Below are 23,639 nucleotides of genomic sequence, written 5' to 3'. Positions count from 1 at the left end.
CTGATTTGCCAGTACAATTTAGCTAGCTCTGCTTTCATGCCCTCATAATTACCCTTATTTAAGTTTAAAATACTAGTCTTGGACCCATTCTTCTCTTCCTCAAACTGAATGTAAAATTCAATCGTATTATGATAGCTGCAACCTCGGGATGCCTTCACTATGAGGTCATCAATTAATCCTATCTCGTTGCACAATACTAGATTTCGTATAGCCTGCTCTTTGGTTGGCTGCAGAACATGCTGTTCTAAGAAACTATCCCGAAACTATCCCGTTCTATGAATTCCTCATCTAGGCTACCTTTGCCCATCTGATTTTTCCAGTCTATATGTAGATTAAAATCCCCCGTGATTATCGCTGTACCTTTCTGACATGTGAAGAATGTCAATGTGGGCCCTTGCTATGAGGAATTTTATGAGTAATAATAGTAAGGAAGATTTCAAAACCATTTAAACACATGAGTATTTTGTTCTGTTTGATACAATTTAATGAAAAGCAACAAGTATAAAACTGTGCTCTTTTTAGGCTTGGTTCTCTTTGTGGTCTGATATTTCATAATGCAGTTATAGAGTCATAGAGTCGTACAACATAGAAACAAGCCCTTCGTCCCACCGCATCCATGCCGACCATAATGCCTATCTATACTAATTCCACCTGCCTGCATTAATTCCATATCCCTCTATGCCTTGCTCATTCAAGTACCTGTCCAGATGCCTCTTAAATGTTACTACTGTTCCTGCCTCCACCACCTCCTCTGGTAGCTCATTCCAGATAGCCACTATTCTTTGTGTGAAAAATTTACCCCTTTGATCCTCTTTAAACCTCCTCCCTCTCACCTTAAATCTATGCCCTCTAGTTTTAGTCACACCTACCATGGGAAACAGACTCTGGCTATCTACCCTATCTATGCCTCTCATCATTTTATATACCTCTATCATGTCCCCTCTCAGCCTCCTTCGCTCCAGGGAAAACAGACGCAGCCTATCCAATCTCTCTTTATAACTCAAGCCCTCCAAACCAGGCAACATCCTTGTGAATCTTTTCTGCACCCTCTCTAACTTAACCACATCTTTCCTGTAGTACAGCGACCAGGAATGCACACAATAGTCCAAATGCGGCCTAACCAACATTATGTACAATTGTAACATGACGTCCCAACTCTCGTACTCAATGCCTCCGCCGATGAAGGCAAGCATGCCATACACCTTCTTCACCACCCTGTCTACCTGTGTTGCCACTTTCAGGGAACTAGGTACTTGCACCCCAAGGTCTCTCTGCTCAAGAACACTCCCCAGGGCCCTGCCATTCACTGTATATGTCCTGCCCTGGTTTAACTTCCCAAAATGCATCACTTCACACTTGTCTGCGTTAAATTCCATTTGCCACTCCCTTGCCCACTTTCTCAGTTGATCTATATCCTGTTGTAACCTTAAACAACATTCTTCACTGTCCACTATGCCACCAATTTTGGTGTCATCTGCAAACTTACTAATCATGTCCCTTACATTCACATCCAAGTCATTGATATATATGACAAACAACAGAGGGCCCAGCACCAATCCCTGTAGCACACCACTGGTCACCGGCCTCCAATCTGAAAAACAACCCTCCACTACCACCCTCTACCTCCTATCACCAAGCCAATTTTGTATCCAATTTGCTAGCTCACCCTGGATCCCATGTGTTCGAACCTTCTGGACCAGGCTACCATGTGGGACCTTGTCAAAGGCCTTGCTAAAGTCCATGTAGACAACGTCCATCGCCCTGCCCTCGTCAATCCTCTTGGTTACCTCCTCGAAAAACTCAATCAAATTCGTAAGACATGATTTCCTACGCACAAAGCCACGCTGACTATCCCTAATCAGACCATGCCTTTCCAGATGCATATAAATCCTGTCTCTCAGAATCCATTCCAATAACTTTCCCACCACTGATGTAAGGCTCACCGAACTGTAGTTCCCTGGCTTATCCCTGCTGCCCTTCTTAAATAAAGGCACAACATTAGCGATCCTCCAGTCTTCCGGTACCTCACCCGTGGCTAATGATGATACAAAAATCTCTGCCAGGGCCCCAGCAATCTCCTCCCTTGCTTCCCAGAGCATCCTAGGATACACCTGGTCAGGCCCTGGGGATTTATCCACCTTAATGCGCTTCAAAACCTCCAACACCTCCTCTTTTGTAATGTTGATATGCTCCAGGATATTGGTGTTCCCTCCCTTGAACTCACTAGCTTCCATGACCTTCTCCACGGTAAATACGGATGAGAAATGTTCATTTAAGACCTCGCCCATTTCCCGTGGCTCCACACATAGATTGCCACACTGATCCTTAAGGGGACCTACTCTCTCCCGAGTTACCCTTTTACTCTTAATATACTTAGAGAATCTTTTAGGATTCTCCTTTATCTTATCTGCCAGGGAAATCTCATGGCCCCTTTTCGCCCTCCTAATTTCCTTCTTCAGTGTACTCCTACATCCCCTATACTCCTCGAGGGACCCGCTCGATCCCAGCTGCCTATACCTGACATATGCCTCCTTCTTTATCCTGACCAGACCCTCAATATCCCTCATCAACCAAGGTTCCCTAAACTTGCCAGCCAGGCCCTTCCATCTTACAGGAATATGCCGGCCCTGAACTCTTCCTATCTCACTTTTAAAAGCCTCCCACTTGCCAGACGTCCATTTACCTGTAAACAGCCTCTCCCATTCAACTTTTGAGAGTTCCTGTCTGATGCCATTGAAATTAGCCTTCCCCCAATTTAAGACTTCAACCTGAGGACCAGTCCTATCCTTTTCCATAACTATCTTGAAGCTAATAAGAGTTATGGTCACTGGTCCCAAAGTGCTCCCCCATTGACATATCAACCACCAGCCCAGCCTCATTTCCTAAGAGGAGGTCGAGTGTAGCCACTTCTCTAGAAGGGCCATCCACATACTGCTTCAGAAAACTATCCTGGACACACTTAACAAATTCTTCCCCATCTGATCCCTTAGCACTAAGGCAGTCCCAGTCAATATTAGGGAAGTTAAAATCACCTACTATTACAACCCTATAATTCCTACACCTATCTGTGATTTCCCTACAAAAATGCTCCTCCACTTCACTCTGACTATTGGGGGGCCTATAGTATAATCCCATCTATGTGATCACCCCTTTCTTATTTCTAAGTTCTACCCATATGGCTTTGCTGGACATTCCCCCTGGGATATCCTCTCTAAGTACTGCCGTGATGTCCTCCCTAATCAATAGTGCAACTCCCCCTCCTCTCTTACCTCCACCTCTGTCACGCCGGAAAGATCGGTACCCCGGAACATTGAGCTGCCAGTCCTGCCCATCCCTCAACCACGTTTCTGTAATAGCTATAATATCACAATCCCATGTACTGATCCATGCTCTGAGTTCATCTGCCTTCCCTGTAAGGATTCTTGCATTAAAGTAAATGCAGTTTAGCCTACCAGACCTTCCACGCTCCCTGTCCTGCCCCTGCTCGGCCTGCCTACTGGACTTGCTTGCTTTAACCTCTAAATTTGCCTCAACTACCTCATCTGAGAGACTACTACTTTGGGTCCCACCCCACTGCAAGACTAGTTTAAACCCTCCCGAGTAGTGCTAGCAAACCTCCCTGCAAGGATTTTGGTCCCACTCCAGTTTAGATACAACCCGTCCTTCTTGTACACTCGCCTCTGCACCAGAAGACATCCCAACGATCCAAGTAGCTGAAACCCTCCCGCCTACAGCAGCTCCTCAGCCATGCATCATTTGCCTAATCCTCCTATTCCTACCCTCACTCGCACATGGCACAGGGAGTAATCCTGAGATTACAACCCTAGAGGTCCTGCTTTTTAACCTTCTGCCGAACTCCCTATATTCACTTTGTAGGACCTCATCTCTTTTCCTGCCTATGTCGTTAGTACCAATATGGACCATGACCTCTGGCTGCTCACCCTCCCCTTTCAGAATGTCCTGCAGCCGCTCCGAGACATCCTTGACCCTGGCACCAGGGAGGCAACATACCATCCTGGAGCCTCATTTGTGGCCACAGAAACGCCTATCTGCACCCCTTATGATAGAATCCCCTATCACTATAGCTCTACCAACCCTTTTCCTCCCCTGCTGTGCAGCAGAACCCTCCGTGGTGCCACAAACTTAGCTGTTGCTGCTTTCCCCTGGGAGGTCATCCCCCACAACAGTATATAAAACAGTATATCTGTTAGAGAGGGGGATGGCCACAGGGGACTCCTGTTGACAATTTTTTAAAGTAGGAGCATGAATCATTTGAATCCAGATTCAACCCTAACAAGGGACATTTAAGTTGTCTGGATTCAAGTCTGCTGAAATTGCTGACCTACACCAATTCCATGGATACCAGCTGTATTCTAGTATCTGGCTAAGTGCTATTTGCACAGTTCAGCCAAGCGAGTGAGGGCAGGATTTTGAGATCCTGCCGGGAGGGAATGGGGGAGAGGTGGGGGGAAGGAGGGGATAAAAATACTGGTGCTAGCTGGCATGCTGCTTTCCTGTCTCCATTTCCGGCACTGGCCCCAAGAACCCGCCTGGTCGGTAATTATACCAATCAAGGTATTAAAGAGCTCATTGTGGGCCATGTTCTGATTTTGGTAGGGGTGCACAGGCTGCACATGGTGTCTGAGGAAGACCAGGTGGATGGAGATGGCAACGCAGCAGGGAGCCAGTCATGGCTACTCCTACAAATTAGGTGGACCCCACGAAAGGGAGAACGGCACAGAGGGGGACTCAGCCATTGGCACACAGTTGCTATAGGGACAGCAGAGGCTGCGGGAGTGGACAGCAAGCACACAGGCAGCGCAGAGTATCGTCACCTTCCTGGTATCATGGGGCAAGCCTTCCAGCCAAAAGTGGGAGGCTACCTGAGCACAAGGAAGGCAGCAACCGACAATGGGAGAACAACTCAGATTTGGGTTCAGTGGCAATGAGGAGCAACATCCTCCATACCAAGGCCTGAGCCCTAGACATCAGGAGGGCAGCAAAGCAACAGAGGCCATACCCTCAGAATAGGATCCACTGCTGAAGAAAGAGCTACCTCAAGATAACTGAGAAACAGTACTGGAGGAGACTGTGCCTGTCCAGGCAAATGGTCACAGATATTTGTGCCCTCTTCGTAGAAGACCTCAGACCTCCCAGCACTGCTTGCCATGCCCTGCCAATAGCCATCAAAACCATTGCAGCCTTGGACTTCTTCGCATCTGACTCCTTCCAAGGAGCAGCTGCAGACCTTGGTGTTCTATTCTGGGAAGCCAGTTGGTGATGGATGATACTGGAGCCAATCTTTACTCAGTCTTACATTTATTTACAGAGCAAAAAATTACAAGCATATACCACCTAACTCAACCTTACCACAGTTTCAATTAGTGTCTCTTTATATGTGCTCAAGTGAAACCCCAATTAATGCCCTCCAACTGCATATAATTAAACACAGTTGATATACCATTAACACTTGATGGTGTTTTGCAAGCAGCTGCACACCAATGCATCTTACATTACTGATGCCCTCTTTGCGATAGCTGGGTGGTACATAAAATTTCAGACAGATGCAGCCTCGCAGGTGCAGAGGGCAGTGGGTTTCACCTCAATTGCTGGATTCCCCCATGTTACAGCAGACCACCACCATGCGAGAGACCCTTATAGCAGTGTAGTACAGGGCACCACCCGACCGGTCGAGACACCAGAACCGCATCTTCAGAAGCCTGATGGTCTGCTCATTGGTTGTCCTAGTGAGCAGATGGCTGCGTTATCGCACCTCTGTCCCACCATCTCTTCAAGGGATATCCCTCGTCCTCTAGAATCCATCCACATAGTTTGGGGATGAAATGAAGAGCAGTGGCAGCCTGGATTTGTGGAGGATGAAGGAGACATGACAGCTGCCAGAAAAGCAAGCGCACACATGCAGGAAGCTCTTGTTGTGGTCGCAAACAGGTTGAACATTCAGGGAGTGGAAGGCTTATCTGTTAGTGACTCTCATTGAGTGGTCAGTTGGTGCCTTGATGGCCACATGGGTGCAACTGATGATGGTCTTCAGAGAGGTATGGACCTTGAAAATGGTGAAGCACTGAATGGTGAAGAAGACAAGGACGAGGACGCAGAACACAGAGGTGCCCCGACTGCACGGGTAGGGTCTCATCAGGTTGCCATGAATGTCAGGGATCATCTGGTTCAGGAATGTTTCAGCTGAGCCCCTCTGACCCAGGAGGAATGGCGTGGTCTGGAACTCACTTTGAACTGCCTGTGAGAACATGTCCATTGAAAACGCAGCCTGGAACAGCTCAACTCTTACCGCCAATGAAGGAAGACCATTTGCCCAGAAGTTTCATTGTTACCATTCACAGACGTTTATTCCCTTTCATCCCTCTTCTCTGGTACCACCTTTAATAAAAGGAGGCTCACATGTCTGGCTTCAGGTATCGATATTTACTGGTGCTCCAAAAGATAAAAAGTACACATTTACAAGTGATAGTGACCACTGAGTGCTCTGCCCAACGCAGTGGCCTCTGCTCTCAGCCACTTCTTCGCAGTCCACCCCCGGTGGCCTTGGAGGAAGTGGAGGCAGCTTGTTGCTTCTCATGGCTGAGATGCACGTGGCAGTCGTTCTTGTGGAGGAGGTGCAAGTCAGAGCATCTCCAGAGGCTGCTGCACAGCATTATTGTAGGGGCAGCCTGCATCACTGGGCCCTGCTGAATAGACGGTCCCTCAATCAGAGGGCCAAGAAAGCCACTGATGCTGATGGTTCCCCATGAGGGGTGGCACCCTCATCGTCCTCAGTTAGTGCCTCAGCCCTTGGCTGATGCTCCAGATGGCTGGAGGGGAACATCAAATGGGGTGCACCAGGCCTCCCCGCCAAACATCCCTGCACCATCAGCAGCACTGACCAGTTAAGGCTACATAGTGTGGCAATGCATCCTGTGTACATCAAAGTGCAGTTCCTGCATGCACTCTATGTGTTGCCACACATGGCTTTCCATGAGGTTGGCCACTGTCTCAATGAAGGAGCTCATGTGCTCAAAGTTCTGAACCACTGTGGCACACGAGCTGGATGGACTCCTCCATTCTCTTCCCATGACCCAGCACTGCCTCAGGGAACTCTGACATGTGGGAGCACATCTGTTGCTACTGGTCTAGGTAGGGCCTCCTTTCCTGTGACCCCTGAGGCCCTGCATCTGTGCCCAGCTGAGCAAGGATGTGACTGTCCCCCCTCCTCCATTAGGTAATGCCTCTGTCACTTCCTCCTGCACACTAGTGACATGCTCATCACCTAGTGTCACCCTATCTAAATGCATGGGAGGACCCACCAAGGTGATTGTATCTGCGCTGGTGGAGGGTGTGCTTGTAAGGTGTGACAGTGCCTCTTCTGAGCTCTGCTTTGGCTGTGCTTGGCCTGGTGATGGTGAAAGAGTTGGTCTAATTGCCTTGATATCAGCACCTGTGGGAGACACAAGATGAGATCATGAGAACTAGCCTTGGAGAGCAGAGGCCTCTGCAGTGCTCAGGCTTCCCAATGCTATTCAGTCTTCAGTATGCAGTCAGTCAGGATGGAATGCAATGCATCCCCTTAATGAACGCATTGCACTTTCTAATTGCTATCTCCACCACGGATGCCCGTTTTGCCTTGCCCAACTTCCCATGGTCCTCGACCCTGGCGAGGTCCATGGCTCTCTCCTCCATGGTGGTGATAACATGTGGGTGGGGAACTCCTCCTCCCGTCTGGGCATTATGAGACCATTTCTTCTGTGAGGACAAAAGAGAGTGAGATAAGGCACTGTTGGGGGCTATGGTCAATGCTGACTACTCCTAGTCATTAGAAGCTGCATGTTTCAGTGCTGGAAGGTCCTCAGCAGCACCATGGTTCTGAGCCATTCTGAGGGGTCAGTAAGTATCCTGGGCACACATTCCTTCCATGTTCAGGAGCAGCATGCTCCCTGAGGTTCCTCACCTGGAGTGCCTACTGGAGGGTGAATACCCAGAGGCCTGTTCTGAGGGTTTGGCATTGCACTCACCTTGCCAAAGCAAATCAGATCATTGAATCTCTTCCTATGCTGGACCCAGGTTCTGCAAACCACACTCCGTCTGCTCACAATGACGGCAACCTGCTTGGTGTGGGAGGGTGGCCTTCTCCTTCCACCTCCGAGAAGAGGACCTCCCTCCTCTCCCTCATTGTCTCGAGGAGGGCCTCCAGGTCCTCATCCGTGAAACGAGGGGCTGCTCTGCACTGGGTTCCAGGCCTCTGCCTCTCCTGAGCCACCTGTCCACTCGCAGGTAATACAATGAAACGGCAGCCACAGCAATGGCTGCTGTGGTCTGTTTAAATTGCATCCGCTCCCTTTCAGTTCCAACTCTGTTCCTGCCCCCGTGGCCACTAATTGGCCACCCAACCTGCCTTCTAGACAATTAGCAGGCCATCCCCATGAAAATCGGGGGCTGTGTCTGCTTCCCCCGGGGGGATGGGATCGGGACCTGGAAGCAGTCCCGACTAGAGGCAGAAGAAGAGATGAGGTCCTACAGGCTGAGTTTAGGGAGTCAGGAAAAAGATTAGCAAGCAGGACCTCAAAGGTAGTAATCTCCTGATTACTTCCAAGGCCACATGCTAGTGAGTATAGAAATAGGAGAAAACACCAGATGAATGCGTGGCTGGAAAGATGGTGCAGGAGGGAGGGTTTCAGATTTCAGCATTGGAACTGGTTCTGGATACAAGTCGGATGGTCTACACCTGAACAGGACTGGGACGAATAGCCTTGCAGGAAGGTTTGCTCATGCTTTTGGGGATGGTTTAAACTAGATTGGCAGGGGGATGGGGACCTGAGCACAGTCTCAGATAGAACAAATTCAGAGCAGGAAAAGTCAGGAAATTAGTGAGTGACTCTGAAAGACAGAAGAAGCAAAGGTTAAAATGTGTGCAGTACAGGAATTTGGCACTGTTAAATGCAAGGAGTGTAGCAAATAAAGCCTATGAGCTGAGGGCACAGATATACACATGGCAGCAAAATATCATTGCTATAACGGAAACTTGGCTTAAAGAGGGGTAAAAATGGCAGCTCAACATCCCTGAATATGATAGGTAAGATAGAGAGGGGGTAAAAAAGGAGGGGGTGTAGCATTATTGGTTAAAGAAACAATTACAGCTGTGAGAGGTAAGATATGCTAAATAAATCATCAAATAAGGCCATCATCATCAAATCATCAAAGGGACAGATACATGACTAGCAGCGTACTATAGGCTCCCAAATAGTGAGAGGGAGATAAAAGAACAAAAATGTCAGCAAATGACTAAGTGCAAAAACAAAGGGCAATTATAGTTGGGGATTTCAACTACTCTAACATCAACTGCGATCCAGTGTGAAGGGTACAAAATTCTTGAACAGCACATAACAAGCCCTATGAGAGGGGGCATAATTCTAGATTTAGTCTTTGGAAATGAAGCTGGGCACGTGAATGAAGTAGCAGTGGGTGACCATTTTGGAGATAGTGACCATAATACAGTTAGATTTAGCATTATATTGGAAAAGGACAAAGACAGAACAGGAGTAAAATTTCTAAATTGGGGGAAGGCAAATTTTACGAAGCTGAGAAGTGATCTGGCGAAAGTGGACTGGATGCAGCTACTTGAAGAAAAATCAATGACAAACCAGTGGGAGGCATTCAAAAGCGAGATTGTATGGGCACAGTGTAAACATGTCCCCACAAAGCAAAAGGGTGGTACTGCCAAATCTAGAGCCCCCTGGTTATCTAGAAGCATACAGGGTAAGATAAAACAGAAAAAGAAAACTTATGACAGTCACAAAAAATTTAATACTTTAGATAGCCTTGTGGAGTATAGAAAGTGCAGAGGTGAAGTATAAAAGGAAATTAGGATAGCCAAGAGAGGACATGAAAAAAATATTGGAAGGTAAAATCAAGGTAAACTGAAAGATATTTTATCAATACATTAAGAGCAAGAGGCTAACTAAGGAAAGGGTAGGGCCTATCAGAGATGTACAAGATAACTTATGCGTGGATGCAGAGGATGTGGGCAGGGTTCTTAATGAGTACTTTATCTCTGTCTTCACAAAGGAGAGGGATGGTGCAGACATTGTAGTTAAAGAAGAGGAATGTGAAATATTAGATACGATCAGCGTAATGAGAGAGGAAGTACTAGAGGGTCTGACATCCTTGAAAGTAGATAAATCACCAGGGCTGGGTGGAATGAATCTCAGGCTGTTAAAGGAAGCCAGGGTGGAAATAATGGATGCTCTGAGGATCATTTTCAAATCCTCACTAGAGGTACCAGAGGACTGGAGGTCTGCGAATGTTGTACCATTGTTTAAAAAGGGTGTGAGGGATAGACCAAATAGTTATAGGCCGGTCAGTCTGACCTCAGTAGTGGGAAAATTATTAGAATCAATTCTGAAAGATAGGATAAACTGTCACTTAGAAAGGCACAGATTAATCAGGGATAGTCAGCACGGATTTGTTAAAGTAGGGTCATGTCTTACTAACTTAATTGAATTTTTTGAGAAAGTAACAATGAGGATTGATGAGGGTAGTGCAGTGGAGGTTGTCTATATGGATTTTTAGTAAGGCATTTGACAAGGTCGCACATGGCAGACTGGTCGGAAAAGTAAAAGCCCATGGGATACAGGGGAATATGGCAAGTTGGATCCAAAATTGGCTCAGTGACAGGAAACAAAGGGTAATGGTCGACAGATGTTTTTGCGAATGGCAAGTGGTTTCCAGTGGCATTCAGTGTTGGGTCTCTCACTGTTCGTGGTATATATTAATGGTTTGGACTTAAATGTGGGAGGCATGATTTGGAAATTTGCAGATGACACAAAAATTGGCGGTGTAATTGATAGTGAAGAGAATAGCTGCAGACTCCAGAATGATATCAATAGTTTGGTTGAGTGGGTGGAAAAGTGGCAAATGGAATTCAATCCACAAAAGTGTGAGGTGTTGCATTTGGGAAGGGAAAACAAAGCAAGGGAATACACAATAAACAGGAGGCTATTGAGAGGCGTAGAGGAAGTGAGAAACCTTGGAGTGCATGTCCACAGGTCCCTGAAGGTGGCAGGATAGGTTGATAAAGTGGTGAAGAAGGCATGTGGAATGCTTTCCTTTATTGGCCGAGGTATAGAATACAAAAGCAGGGATGTAATGCTGGAATTGTATAAAACGCTGGTTAGGCCACAGCTGGAGTATTGCGTAAAGTTCTGGTCACCATATTACAGGAAGGACATAATTGCTCTGGAGAGAGTACAGAAGAGATTTACAAGAATGTTGCCAGGGCTTGAAAGTTGCAGCTATGAGGAAAGATTGGATAGGCTAGGGTTGTTTTCCTTAGAACAGAGGAGGCTGAGGGGTGAATTAATTGAGGTGTACAAAATTATGAGGGACCTAGATAGAGTGGACAGGAAGGATCTGCTTCCCCTAGCGGAGAGGTCAATTACCAGGGGGCACAGATTTAAGGTGATTGGTAGAAGGATTAGAAAGTGGTGGGTGTCTATAATTCACTGCCCAGATCAGTGGTGGAAGCTGAAACCCTCAACTCATTTAAAAGGTACCTGGACCTGCACCTGAAGTGCGGTAACCTGCAAGGCTACAGACCAGGTACTGGAAGTTGGGATAAGAATGGACAGCTAGATTTTTTCAGCCAGTGCAGACACGATGGGACGAATAGCCTCTTTCTGTGCCATAACTTTTCTATTGACGCCTGTTTCCCACCCCCAGAAGGAAAATTCTACCCTTGAATGTCAGCAAAACATTTTACACAGAGCATCACTGCAACCAAGCTTAATCCTGTGTTTGCCTGACAGCCACACAGACCCACTATGGGAGTCTCCTGTTTTGATTAGGAGTGAGAACCCTGATGAACTTCTCTCTTTCCTAGCTGAGGGTTGCTGTAGCCAATGGTAACAGCCCAACTGCCACCAGAGACCAGGGACTGGATTTTTAGCCCCGCCAGGGACGGGAATGGAGGTGGGCAGAATTTCGTGCCTTCGAGCTGCATGCTAGTTCCCTGGCTCCACCCGCCCCCGGGTAATTTTCTCGGAGGCAGGGCTGCCAGCCCATAAGCAGCGGGTTACCAACTGAGCCACTTAAAGACCTATTAATGCTTGTTGTCGGAGGCTGACTGGAATTTTCCAGTGGTCCTGCAAATCCCCGCAGGGGGCGGGGGAACATTACAGCTGCCTGGAGGCGGCCTCTGGAAGCAGACGGTGGCAGGCCAATGTTCCAGACAGACTAAGAGGCCCTCCTTGTCTGCCTGGGTTCAGCAGCAGCTGCAGACTGCCCTGTGGAGGAGCTCCCCCACCACAGTGGTGGCCCAGCTTCAAAGGCTTTTTTCTATTTTCTATTTGAAGAAGTTGAAGAGAGGGCACCTTCTCCCTCACTTGCCTGCAATGGCATCCTGCTGCTGCTGCTATCAAGCTGGAGATTGAGCCTTCTATTGGCCTCCTGCTTCAAGAGCTGCCGTTTTCCTTAATTGATGGCGATCTCACCCTCCGGCCATTAATTGCCCACTCCGGGGAAAATCACAGGTGAGTGATGTTTCGCACACAGTGGCCAGGATGTTACCTTGGTGACAGGGGTCTCAACCACCAGCTAAAGCACCGGCGAGAGCCCTGTGTCGCCTCCTCTGGGGAAAGCCCGCCACATTACGTGCCAAGTGGGCACTTAAGAGGACAGCGATGGGCCTTCCCCGAGATTAAAGATCTCAGGAACAGAAGTCCTGCCTGCTGAGAACTGCCAGCCAATCAGAGGCTGGTAGCTCTTTAACTGAGCAGCGTCAACACAGCGGCTATGGCTGCTGCCGGTACTGGACTCAGCGGAGGCACTGGACCCAAGCCACAGGTGAGTCAGGGAGGGAGGGGTTTTACGGGGTAGGGGTCATGGTGGAGGGTGCTGACGGCAGCAAGGGAAGTGGGTGGCTCTCAGAGGGCTCCACTTTCCTGATGTCAGGTCCCTCTATCAAGCACAAAGTGCCTTTTAACAAGGGGCCCCCAGAGCCGGCAAGCAACCCGCTGGGCTAATACTTGGGCTTAATTTGTGTGGAGGTGGGAAGGTGGCAGGGCTCCCCCCCCCCCACACCATCCCACCTGATTTTATGTTATCCCCAAAGTCGCCCTGGGAGGGTGCATAAAATTCCTGCCAGTGCGGGCTTCTGACCCCAATTTGGGCCTGACTGTGGGGATTCAGAATTATGCAGGAAAATTCTACCCAAGAAAATCCTGTCCATGATCACCCAGCAAAGTTGAGGGGCTGGATTTTCAGCCGCCACTGGGGTCAGGATCAGAGGTGGGCAGGGCCAAAAAATAGCACACCGCCTATCATGCTGATTCCGGGGCTCCATCCCATCTCCTGGACATTTTTGCAGAGGCGGGATCGGGGGCCGGGCCTGCGGGTAGCCGATCAGCCTCATCAGGCCTAATTAAGAGCCTCTGATAGGCCGTCCAGCCTTGAAAAGCCCACCCGCCACCCTTAATTGGATGGCAAACCTGCCCTCTGGCCATTAATTGGCCACTTTGAGGAAAATCACAGGTGAGTGGTGGTTTTCCCCGGGGTGGGGTCTGGACCCAGAAACAGTGCCGGCCTCGTTTTCCTGCCCATGGGGGAAAATCTAACCCAAGGATTGAATTTGGGACCTTCCTGGTTTTGTATCAATCAGATTCACGGTGGGCAAACAAAATTACCGACGAAATTGTCAACCGGTACAGGAAGTCTTATGAAAGCTTAAGCAATTAATTACCTCTTGGCTCTGATATTCCATACCTCTTATGAAAACTCTGATAGCCAACTAGCAATATGCATAATTTGTGATTCACATCGCAATTAAAATCTGTCCTACATTTAGCATGCAGTTTAAAAGACAGTTCTGCAACTATTTAATGATCACAGCTGCACATATAACACATTACAGACAGGCATGGTACCTGAGAGTGGATGAAGGATGTACCCAACGTCGAGACACGTGTCTCAGAGCCTCTTGACGGTGGAACGCTATAGTTTGTTACAATGATTCGAGAGTCACTAAAATGAGGGAGTTTGCTCATTATTGCACTCCGCATGTTCACTGTCTGCTTATCCTCATCTGTAGCCAGCATAGGTGATAAAAAGAAAGGCAACAATTATCCAGTGCACTGTGTGGGAGAGAATGAAGCAGCACCACCTTCACCAAATTGAATTGTGTCAAACAGTGCAAACATTTAATCTTCAACGGTAGCTTTAATGTAATTACAAAAGGCATTTCTAAAATAGGTGCTTAATATATAGTGTTTAAAGCTATTAAAAGGTATCACACAATACATATTTTGCAGTTATAATATTTTTACAACTTATGAGTATCACCTTAAGCATCCATTTTAAAAGTGTCAATGGGATTCATAAGTATATTGACCAGTATTCTGAGTTGAGATTAAAGAGTTCCTAAACTTCATACACAATGAGGAGAATTTTGTAAGCTCGAAACGCTACGTGGGTCATATTTCTACCATAGAGTCATAACGACACAGAAAGACACTATTTGGTCTATCGAGTCCATACTGGTTTTCTGCAGAGCAATTCAATCAGTCCTATTTTCTTGCTCTATCTCTTACAGCCCTGCAAGTTTATTTCTCATCAAGTGCCCATCCAATTTTCTTTTGAAATCATTCATTGCCTCCACTTCCTCCGTCCTTGTCGACAACGAGTTCCAGATCATTCCCACTCGCTGCATAAAAAAAGTTCTTCCTCACATCCCCCCACATCTCTTGCCCAAAACCTTAAATCTGTGTCCCCTAGTCCTGTACCATCAGCTAATGGGAACAGCTTTTATTTGTCTACCTTATCCAAACCTGACATAATCTTGTACCCTTCTATCAAATCTCCCCTCAATCTCCTTTACTCTGAGAACAACCCCAGCTTCTCCAACCTAACTTTGTAGCTTAAATCCCTCATCCCTGGAACCATTCTGATAAATCTCCTCTGCAGCCTCTCAAGGACCCTCACATCCTTCCTAAAGTGTGATGACAAGAACTGGATGCAATATTCCAGTTGTGACCAGACCAGAGCTTTATAAAAGGTTCAGCATAACGTCCCTGTTTTTCTATTCAATACCTTATTTATGAAGCCCAAGATCCCATATGCTTTGCTAACTACTCTCTCAATATGTCCTGCCTCCTTCAAAGATCACTGCACATGAATTCCCAGGTTCCTCTGTTGCTGAACACTCTTTAGAACTGTACCATTTAGTCTATATTGTCTCTCCCGATCCCTTTTGCCAAAATGCATCACCTCACATTTATAGAATCATAGACTCATAGAAAGTTTAAAGCACAGAAAGAGGCCACTTAGCCCATCATGTCTGTGCCAGTCGAAAAATGATCCACCTATTCTAATCCCACCTTCCAGCATTTGGACCGTAGTCCTGAAGATTACGGCACTTGACGTGCCTATCCAGACTCTTTTTGAATGAGTTGAGGGTCTCTGCCTCAACTATCCTTTCAGGCAGTGAGTTCCAGACTAAGCACTTGTGTTCTTTAAACAGCCTGGCCACAATCCAGGCCTGAATCCCCTGGTTGGCTTTACCTGCACTGTTGGACAAGCTAGTATTCTTGGTCCCACCTGGTGTATAGGCCTAATGAAGGCCTGCCAGGCTGAGGAATATGGAAGGTCCACTTCTTGCGATGGTAACTTTGTTTACAGTAGGCAGCGGCCAACAGCCAACTAGGCCCTGCTGAAACTGTCAGCATATTTGGGTTGCAGTCCAATTTGTGGCCCGCTGGACTTACACTGTGAGTGTATCAGGACAGCCTTTCTCTATTGTTTAGCTCCTCACATACGCTCCCCTAATCCCATATGCTCAGCAGGTTGCACTCGCCTAATCATCTGCTAACATTGTGAATTTGGAGATAAACAAGAGCCAAGTTAACATGCTGTCCAATTTTCTATATGACCTTGTAATTACGTTATGGGATAAAAATATACAACTGCTTAACAAGATCACATTTCATATTTTAGTGGCAGTTTTTACCCATTTATATTAAATGAACTAATACCTCAATTAAAATGGCAGACAAAGGAATTTTAGATGAACAAGTTGAATGTTTTTATACAATTATTATCCCACAGCTGAAGTAACTTCAAGGCTTATGGTGCTCTACCTTTCCACCTCATTCTGCTTCCTTTTTAAACATCTCAGCTGCATCCAATCAGCAAGCCCCTGGCTGAGGTTAGAAAGTTGCAGTATGTATATTTGCGGGAACAAGTCTCATCCTATCAATTTACAATGGAACATCAAAGTACTGTGGGAGCACACCGCCCGGCTACGAGTGTGTTACATTGCTGTCATTGAAGTCACCACTGTAAGAAAAGATCCAGGTGGTCACGACCACACCAATGCATGGATCTCTGATCTGCACAGATCCTCTGTTAACCTGAAAAGGAGCCTTTTAACTTATTAACCTGGTAGAAGACGATGGGCCAGAATTTACTGGAGCCGGCACACGAAAACCGGCCACTGCTTCTTAGACTTGCTCTTGCCTGTTAAATTTCCATGAGCTTTTGCACAACAAATTGTTGCAAGTGGGAGACTGCAACAACATGGCACCCTGTACAAAGCATCTGGGGCCTTAACCAATCAGATTGAAGAATGGTTAATGAACAGCACCAAGCCTCAACCAGGAAATCAGTTAAAATAGTGAATTCAATGCCAAATCAGGTACAGAAAGTGAAATAAAGAGGGGGAAAGAAAGATGCAATTAAAAGAGATGGAAAGTAAATTTTATAAAGTCTCCAACAACCATTGAAATCTAAAAGAATGAGACTTCAACTTGTAAAAATTAATTTTCGCTCCTGGAGAGGTTGTTTTGCAGTAATTAAGACTTATCACATTTAAAAAAGGCTACTTAGACTGAAATGGAGAAGCCCTGACTTTGTGGTGCGTTTAGTCCCTATGTAAACACAAGTTCAGGAACTTAACGCCGTTCAATACATTTAAATGGAGAGCTGAACCAAGATGCCGTTTGTGTGCAGCTTATGGTAAAGCAGTGAATCTGGGACAACTTCTGGATTTTCATCTTAATTTCTCATCTGTGCTCAGGTGAAGATGCTGACCGATGTGAATAAATAATGATGAGCACCATTAGCTTTACTGTTATTCTTACAGTAAATTCTGGCCGAATATCTTCAGTTTATGAATTTTGACCCTCCAATGGGGCAATATTTATAATCATAGTGGAATCCCTCTAATTTTTTTTAAGATAGGTGGAATTAAGTAGCTGCAATTTGACATTGGCTGGATGAAGTGATTGTGGTATTGAATCAAAAGGTGAGTACCATAGAGAAAAAGCTATTGAATTGTATTACAGTTGGCCAGGACCAAAAGATGTGACCACAAGAGATCACAGTTGACTGCAATTACAGGTTTAACTGTATTCTTGATAGTATTTAGGGTTTAAATAAATTAATTTGTGCTGCAAATTTTCAAAAATGAATTCAGAATAGTTTAAAGCGCCTCAACATCAACCAAGAGATTTTGAGTCTCTGATCTCCAGTACCTGAAAGGGTGTTTTCCCAGTGTTGCCTGATCAGCTCTTCCAACATTTCGATCATATCCCGCCAGATGTCATCAAATATCTCCGCTGATGCAGCATCTTTAATACAGGCATTGGGAGAAATTGGAGGAATGCCCCGTTTATTTCTCCTTCGAGCAAGTTGAACTTCCTTTTGTTCCGAACTCTCATCATCACTAATACTGTAATTGAAGCACAGCAGCACTAACATGAACTTAGGCATGCCTCCCTTCATACACAGATATTTAGGACTACAGTATCGCTGAGCTTATTGTATAATTCAGGTGGTAACTGATCCTTGGCCTAGCCAGCCAAGCCCACATCCCATGAACGAATAAAAAACAATTAAGCAGGACATGAAAGGAATCATGATTGGCGTTCTGATGTCTCTGTGCGGCTAAGGAAAATTCATTTGACTTTCATAACAAATGCCTCTGCATTATAAGCAAGTAGGTAAAACAGACTTGTGTTTGCCCTGTTTTAGTTCTAAAGGTTTCAAGATGGCCCATTCAAAAACTAAACTCCCCAGTCCAACACATTCCCTTAAAGGATAAAAACACCATGGGAAAAATAATCCAATCGTGGCTAACTAGAGAATTTAAAGATAGTATATTCAAGGAAGAGGCTCATAATGTTGCAAAAAAGATTTCTAAGCCGGAGGATTGGGAGAATTTTAAACTTCAGCAAAGCAGGACCAAGAAATTGATAGTGAGAAAACAGGGTATGAGAGTAAACTAGCTAGAGACATAAAAGCAAATTGTGAAAACTTGTATAGGTATTTAAAAAAGAAGAGATTAGAAAGAATAAATGCTGGTCCCTTACAGGCAGAGACAAGTGAAATTATCATAGATAGTAAGGAAATGGCACAGACATTAATCAAATATTTTGGATCTGTCTTCATGGTAGAAGACACAGAAGATATTCCGGAAGTAGGGGGGACAAAGGATCTAGAGAAAATGACAAACTAATGGAGACTAGTATTAGTGAAGAAATAGTACTGGATAAATTAATAGGACTAAAATCTGACAAACCTTAGTATCAGATGGCCTACACCTTAGGGTTTTAAAAGAGGTGACTACAGAGATTCGATAAAGTTGCGCACATGAGGTCATTGCACAAAATTATGGCTCATGGGATTGGTGGTAATATATTAACATGGATTGAGAATTAGTTAACGGACAGAAAGCAGCGAGTAGGAATAAATGGGTCATTTTCAGGTTGGTGGGTTGTAACTAATGGGGTACTGCAAGAATCAATGTTTGGGTCTCAGCCATTTACAATCTATGGGCTGGATTTTATCCTGGTGACTGGGGTTTTGGCAGCAGGCCGGAAGGTGGGAGAGACTCCGCCTCAGCCTTCTGTCAGACCCCCAGTGGAATTCCATGGTGGGCAGCCAATTAACTGCCCACCGTCGGGAACGCTGTCTCTTCAAAGGACAAGCTCACACCTCCAGAGCTGCCAGCCAATCAGGGGTGCCAGCAGCACCACTGGGAGCTGTGGCCACTGCCACTACTGCAGGAGGCCTGCAGTGGTGAAGATGGAGGAGACCTCAAGGTCGGGCCACCACGACCAGTCAGGCAGGTCTCGGCAAGGGGATGGGGTGCTGTTGTTCAGGGTAGACAGGGTTCATGCCATGGGGCACGATCGGGGGCCTTCTTTGGGCCACAGATTCCCCCAAATGAGGGAAACCCTCTTAGTCCACTAAGAGGTGCAGGTCTCACCTGGCAATTTCTCCATGTGTTGGCAGGTCCCTCTGACTTCAGCAAAATCAGATTGGCGGTAGGAAGCTGCCCTTAAGTGGTCAATTAATGGTCACTTAAGGGCCTCAATTGCCCTCGGCCTTCCACGCCCTAGGCAAAATGGCATAGGAGGCAGGACGATGTTGGGAACGCCACCCTATAACATTTTGTATGCAAACTCCTCCCCTCGCCCCCATTCCCATCTCCAAGGGCACGATAAAATCCTGCCCTATATCAATGACTTAGATGTGGGGACCGAGTGTAATGTATCCAAGTTTGCTGACAATATAAAATTAAATTGGAAAGTAAACTGCGAGGGAGACACAAAGAAACTGCAAAGGATTTAGGCAGATTAAGTGAGTGGACAAGACATGGCAGATGGAATATAATGTGGTGAAATGTGAAGTTATCCACTTTGGTAGGAAAAATAGAAAAGCAGTATATCTTTTAAATGGTGAGAGACAAGGAAATGTTGATATTTAAAAGGGTCTGGGTGTCCTTGTACACAAATCACAGAAATGTAACATGCAGATACATCAAGCAATTGGGAAAGCGAATGGTATGTTCGAATTTATTGTAAAGGGATCGGAGCATAAGAGTAAAGAAGTTTTACTACAATTGTGTAGGGCTCTGGCCAGACCACACCTGGAGCACTGTGTACAGTTTTGGTCTCCTTACTGAAGGAAGAATAAACTTGCCTTAGAGGGAGTCTAATGAAGGTTCACTAGACTCGTTCCTGGAGATGCGGGGATTGTCCTATAAGGAGCGATTGAGTTGACTAGGCCTATATTCCCTCGAGTTAGAAGACTGAGAGGTGATCTAATTGAAACATAAAATTCTTAAGGGGCTTGACAAGGTAGTTGCTAGGAGAATGTTTCTCCTGGGTGGGAAGTCTAGAATTAGTGGTCACACACTCAGAATAAGGGACCAACCATTTAGGACTGATGAGAAAAAAAAAATTCTTCACTCAGAGGGTTGTGAATCTTTGGAATGCTCTACCCGAGAGAGCTGTGGATGGCCAGTCCTTGAGTCTATTCAAGACAGGGGTGGATAGATTTTTAGATACTAAGTAATCAAGGGATATGGGGATAGTTTGGGAAGGTGTAGCTGAGGTAGAAGATCAGCCATGATCTTACTGAATGGCTGAACAGGCTCAAGGGGCCAAATGGCCTACTCCAGCTCCTATGTTATTTAATTGTTTTTATGTTCTTAAAACCAGAGGGAAGACAACTCTATCTTCCCATATCGTTTCCGTGCTGCCTGTGACTGCTATAGTCTAATGGGTTTGAGTCAGTTCTCACTTAGACCATTATCAGGAAAAAGGGGAAAGGAAACAACAAAATGGAGAATATTCATTTTGCCTAAATCAACCGTGGCATTGCAAAGCAATAAAAATGTGGTAATGGAAAATTCTACAAGCTAGAGTTGCTATACCAAATTGGAGTTATGGGTGACGTGATGCAAACTGTACTTTTCAAATAGGTACATTTTGTTCTTTGTACCATTTTTATAATAACTAATTTTTAAATAAATACAATAAAGTAGTCAGGGACAGTTTACTTCAAGGAATGTGAATGTAGAAAGAAGAACTTGATCAATTTTATTTGAAAATGGTTTCATGTGTTTTATTATGTTGAATGCAGGTTAATAAAAAAAGATTAATGATGCAGTCTTGAACCAATGAAAACAATGGGAACTTAGAGAGTGAAAAATCTTTTCACACTTCAGATATCATCAGCTTCATGCCAATAAAGTCAGAATGCCTGTAATCACTGAATTTGGAACCGCAATAGATGTAAAGAAAAATCCCTGTGCGTCTGGAATTTTAAATTCTAAACTTACCAACATAATGATGTTTTGCTCAAATTTAATCTGCTCTTCTAAGTAGGTGGGAAGGACAGAAACCAACGGATATCTTCTTTATATGTGCAAATTGGTTTCCAACAATGTCACTGGGGCCCATCTGCTCTTTTAACCAGTGGTCCGAGCAGGAACGTCATTGTGGCTTTCCCACCAGGTGAAACTAATGGGAAGGAGAGTTCAGCTAAAAAAAATTCCCGACCCCACAAGGAAAGTTTCAGCCTCCCTCCTGCGCTCTCCTCCCTCCTGATTGTGAGGTGCTCCTGAAAGCCCCTCCCCATTAATTACCTGAGTGCTGGGGACCAATCCCCTGGACCCTGCCAGTGGTCTCATGTTGGTGAACATTCCACTCCCTCCAGCTGGCCAAATGCCACTTCCCACTCATTTTGGGTGGGCAACAGACTGGGGGATTGCACATGAGACCCAGGGTTAAAATAGCCTGGGCCTCACGCTGCCAAGGGCAGGGGTAGTTTGCAGCGCTCTTTGACTCCCACCTGCCTGATTTCCAGCTCAAGTTCTAATTGGGGCTTTTGTCTTTATGTTTAACATAGCCACCCACACTCTTGCATCCCAGAAATTTGCAAATGTTTTTGGCATATGGATAATTATTTGCTAATTTGCTGTCCCTCCACACAATCTAGATGACAATGGCAAGTTAAGTAGGTAATCAAAATTCGAGGCTACAGTACATTAATACATGAGCCCATCGTACCGCCATTAAAACTTGCTGAAACTTAGGTAGAGCCCCCTGTTCTATTACTTATACATTCTGAGGAATGATCAACATGAACAAAACTTACATTAACCTGAAATAAAAACAGAAAAGGCTGGAAATACTCAACAGATAAGGGAGCAGCTGTGGAAAGAGAAACAAAGTAAACATTTCAGGTCGAAGACCTTTTCATTGACAAGCTGCCTGACCTGCTGGATATTTTGAGCATTTTCTGTTTTTATTTCACATTTCCAACATCTGCAGTGTTTACTTTTGGTTTCCAATAACCTGAACCCATTCCTAGAAGCAGTTAAAACTATATTTAGATAAAGCATCATTGGCGTGTATGACACAAAAGTAAAATACCGCAGATGCTGGAAATCTAAAATAAAAACAGAAAATGCTGGAAACACTCAGCAGGCCTGGCAGGATCTGTGCAGAGAGAAACAGAGTTAATGGGCTGAATTTTACCGGCTCCTCGACGCCGCAGGTCGGGACGCAGGGGGCAGTAAAATTCTGCAGGGAGAGGTCCGTCTCGACCCGCGACATCAAAAAGGGCCCGCCGCATATTACCGGCGGCGGAGGGACCGTCATCTCCATATTAAAATTAACCTTAGTGATATGTAAATAAACTTAGCTGCAGGCGGCGGCCATCCCATGCCAATTTTACGGCATCCGTTCGCCTTTGGAACTCCACATGGAGTTCCCAGGCGGGAACCTGGTAGGGAGGGGGGAGGAATAAAATTTTCAATGCCGGGAGGGGTGGAGGAGCAGGGAAAACAATTTTGATTGGATGTGGGGATGGTGGGAAGGGGTTGAAGGGCAAAAGATTAAAGGTTGGGGAGGAAAGTTCGGGTATTTGAAAAAGCCAATTGTTGGTCATTTCGAGCAATGCAATGACCATTGGGGGGTTGGGGAAGGGCCTCCATCACAAAAGTTATTATTTAATAAAATTTTACAATGATACATCTTTAAACATTAAAATTAATTCTAAGGGCTTAAAGCTCTTTAAAAATGGCACTGGCGCCTGTCATCCGGGGTGGCCGCTCCGCCTCCTCTATTTAAATGAGCCCCTGCACGTAATATCGCGGGGGCTCAGGGACGGCGCACCCGTGCAAGATGTACACTGCCATTAGAGCGCGCCGCGGCGAACTGCAGTGCACTCATAAAATTCAGCCCAATGTTTCAGGTCTGTGACTGTTCATCAACAATCTTGTTGGGTTGTATGATTTTCATCACATGCAAGTATAATTTCAGTTTACTCGGCAAACTACAACATTTACTAAATATGACATGAAAATAAATCTATTTTCTGCACACACACACATATCTATGTATATAAAATCTCTGCTTACCATTCTTTACTGTCATATGCAAAATACTCCTCAATCTTTCCATCCACATCATAGATCTCCTCCTCTAGGAATGAGAAAATGGAGGAGTCTGACTCGAGGGAACTCATAGTGGAGTTGGATTCTAACCCACTGTGGAAGGGAGATTGGGCAGGAAGCAGACGTAGGCCTGAGAGGCTCAGCCTGAGAGAAGGAGGCAAAATGTTTTAGGGCTTTTACATTCTACAAGAGGAATTTATTCAATCATATATTTTAAGAGTACTAAGCATTGCAATTAACAGAGCAGTTTTACAGTGTTTGCCGCACTTATTTATTGTATGCGAGTGAATAAAATCAAAATAAGGAATGGATTTTTAAAAAGGCCGGAAATCATGTTGGTGATCATTAGTGGATAAACACTGTCCAGTTTCAAAAACAAAAAATGCTGGAA

The 23,639-nt window shown here is 45.6% G+C and overlaps 1 protein-coding gene across 7 annotated transcripts in view; it reads right to left on the bottom strand.

The window, feature by feature from the left end:
• The window catches only part of LOC137371546 (protein FAM149A-like), a 140,409-nt gene that overhangs the window by 31,107 nt on the left and 85,663 nt on the right, over positions 1–23,639 (bottom strand). For all 7 annotated transcript variants that reach the window (XM_068034409.1, XM_068034357.1, XM_068034384.1 and 4 more), the window contains exons 6-8: positions 23,213–23,392; positions 17,532–17,728; positions 13,929–14,086 (exon numbers count right to left, since the gene is read on the bottom strand). In XM_068034409.1, coding sequence (XP_067890510.1) covers positions 13,929–14,086; positions 17,532–17,728; positions 23,213–23,392 — 535 coding nt within the window. The remainder of the gene's footprint in view (positions 1–13,928; positions 14,087–17,531; positions 17,729–23,212; positions 23,393–23,639) is intronic.

The sequence above is a fragment of the Heterodontus francisci genome, chromosome 1 (assembly GCF_036365525.1).
Source record: "Heterodontus francisci isolate sHetFra1 chromosome 1, sHetFra1.hap1, whole genome shotgun sequence".
In the NCBI taxonomy this organism is placed as follows: domain Eukaryota; kingdom Metazoa; phylum Chordata; class Chondrichthyes; order Heterodontiformes; family Heterodontidae; genus Heterodontus; species Heterodontus francisci.
The sequence above is the reverse complement of the archived record's forward strand: the minus strand, read 5'-3'. Positions and strand labels throughout refer to the sequence as shown.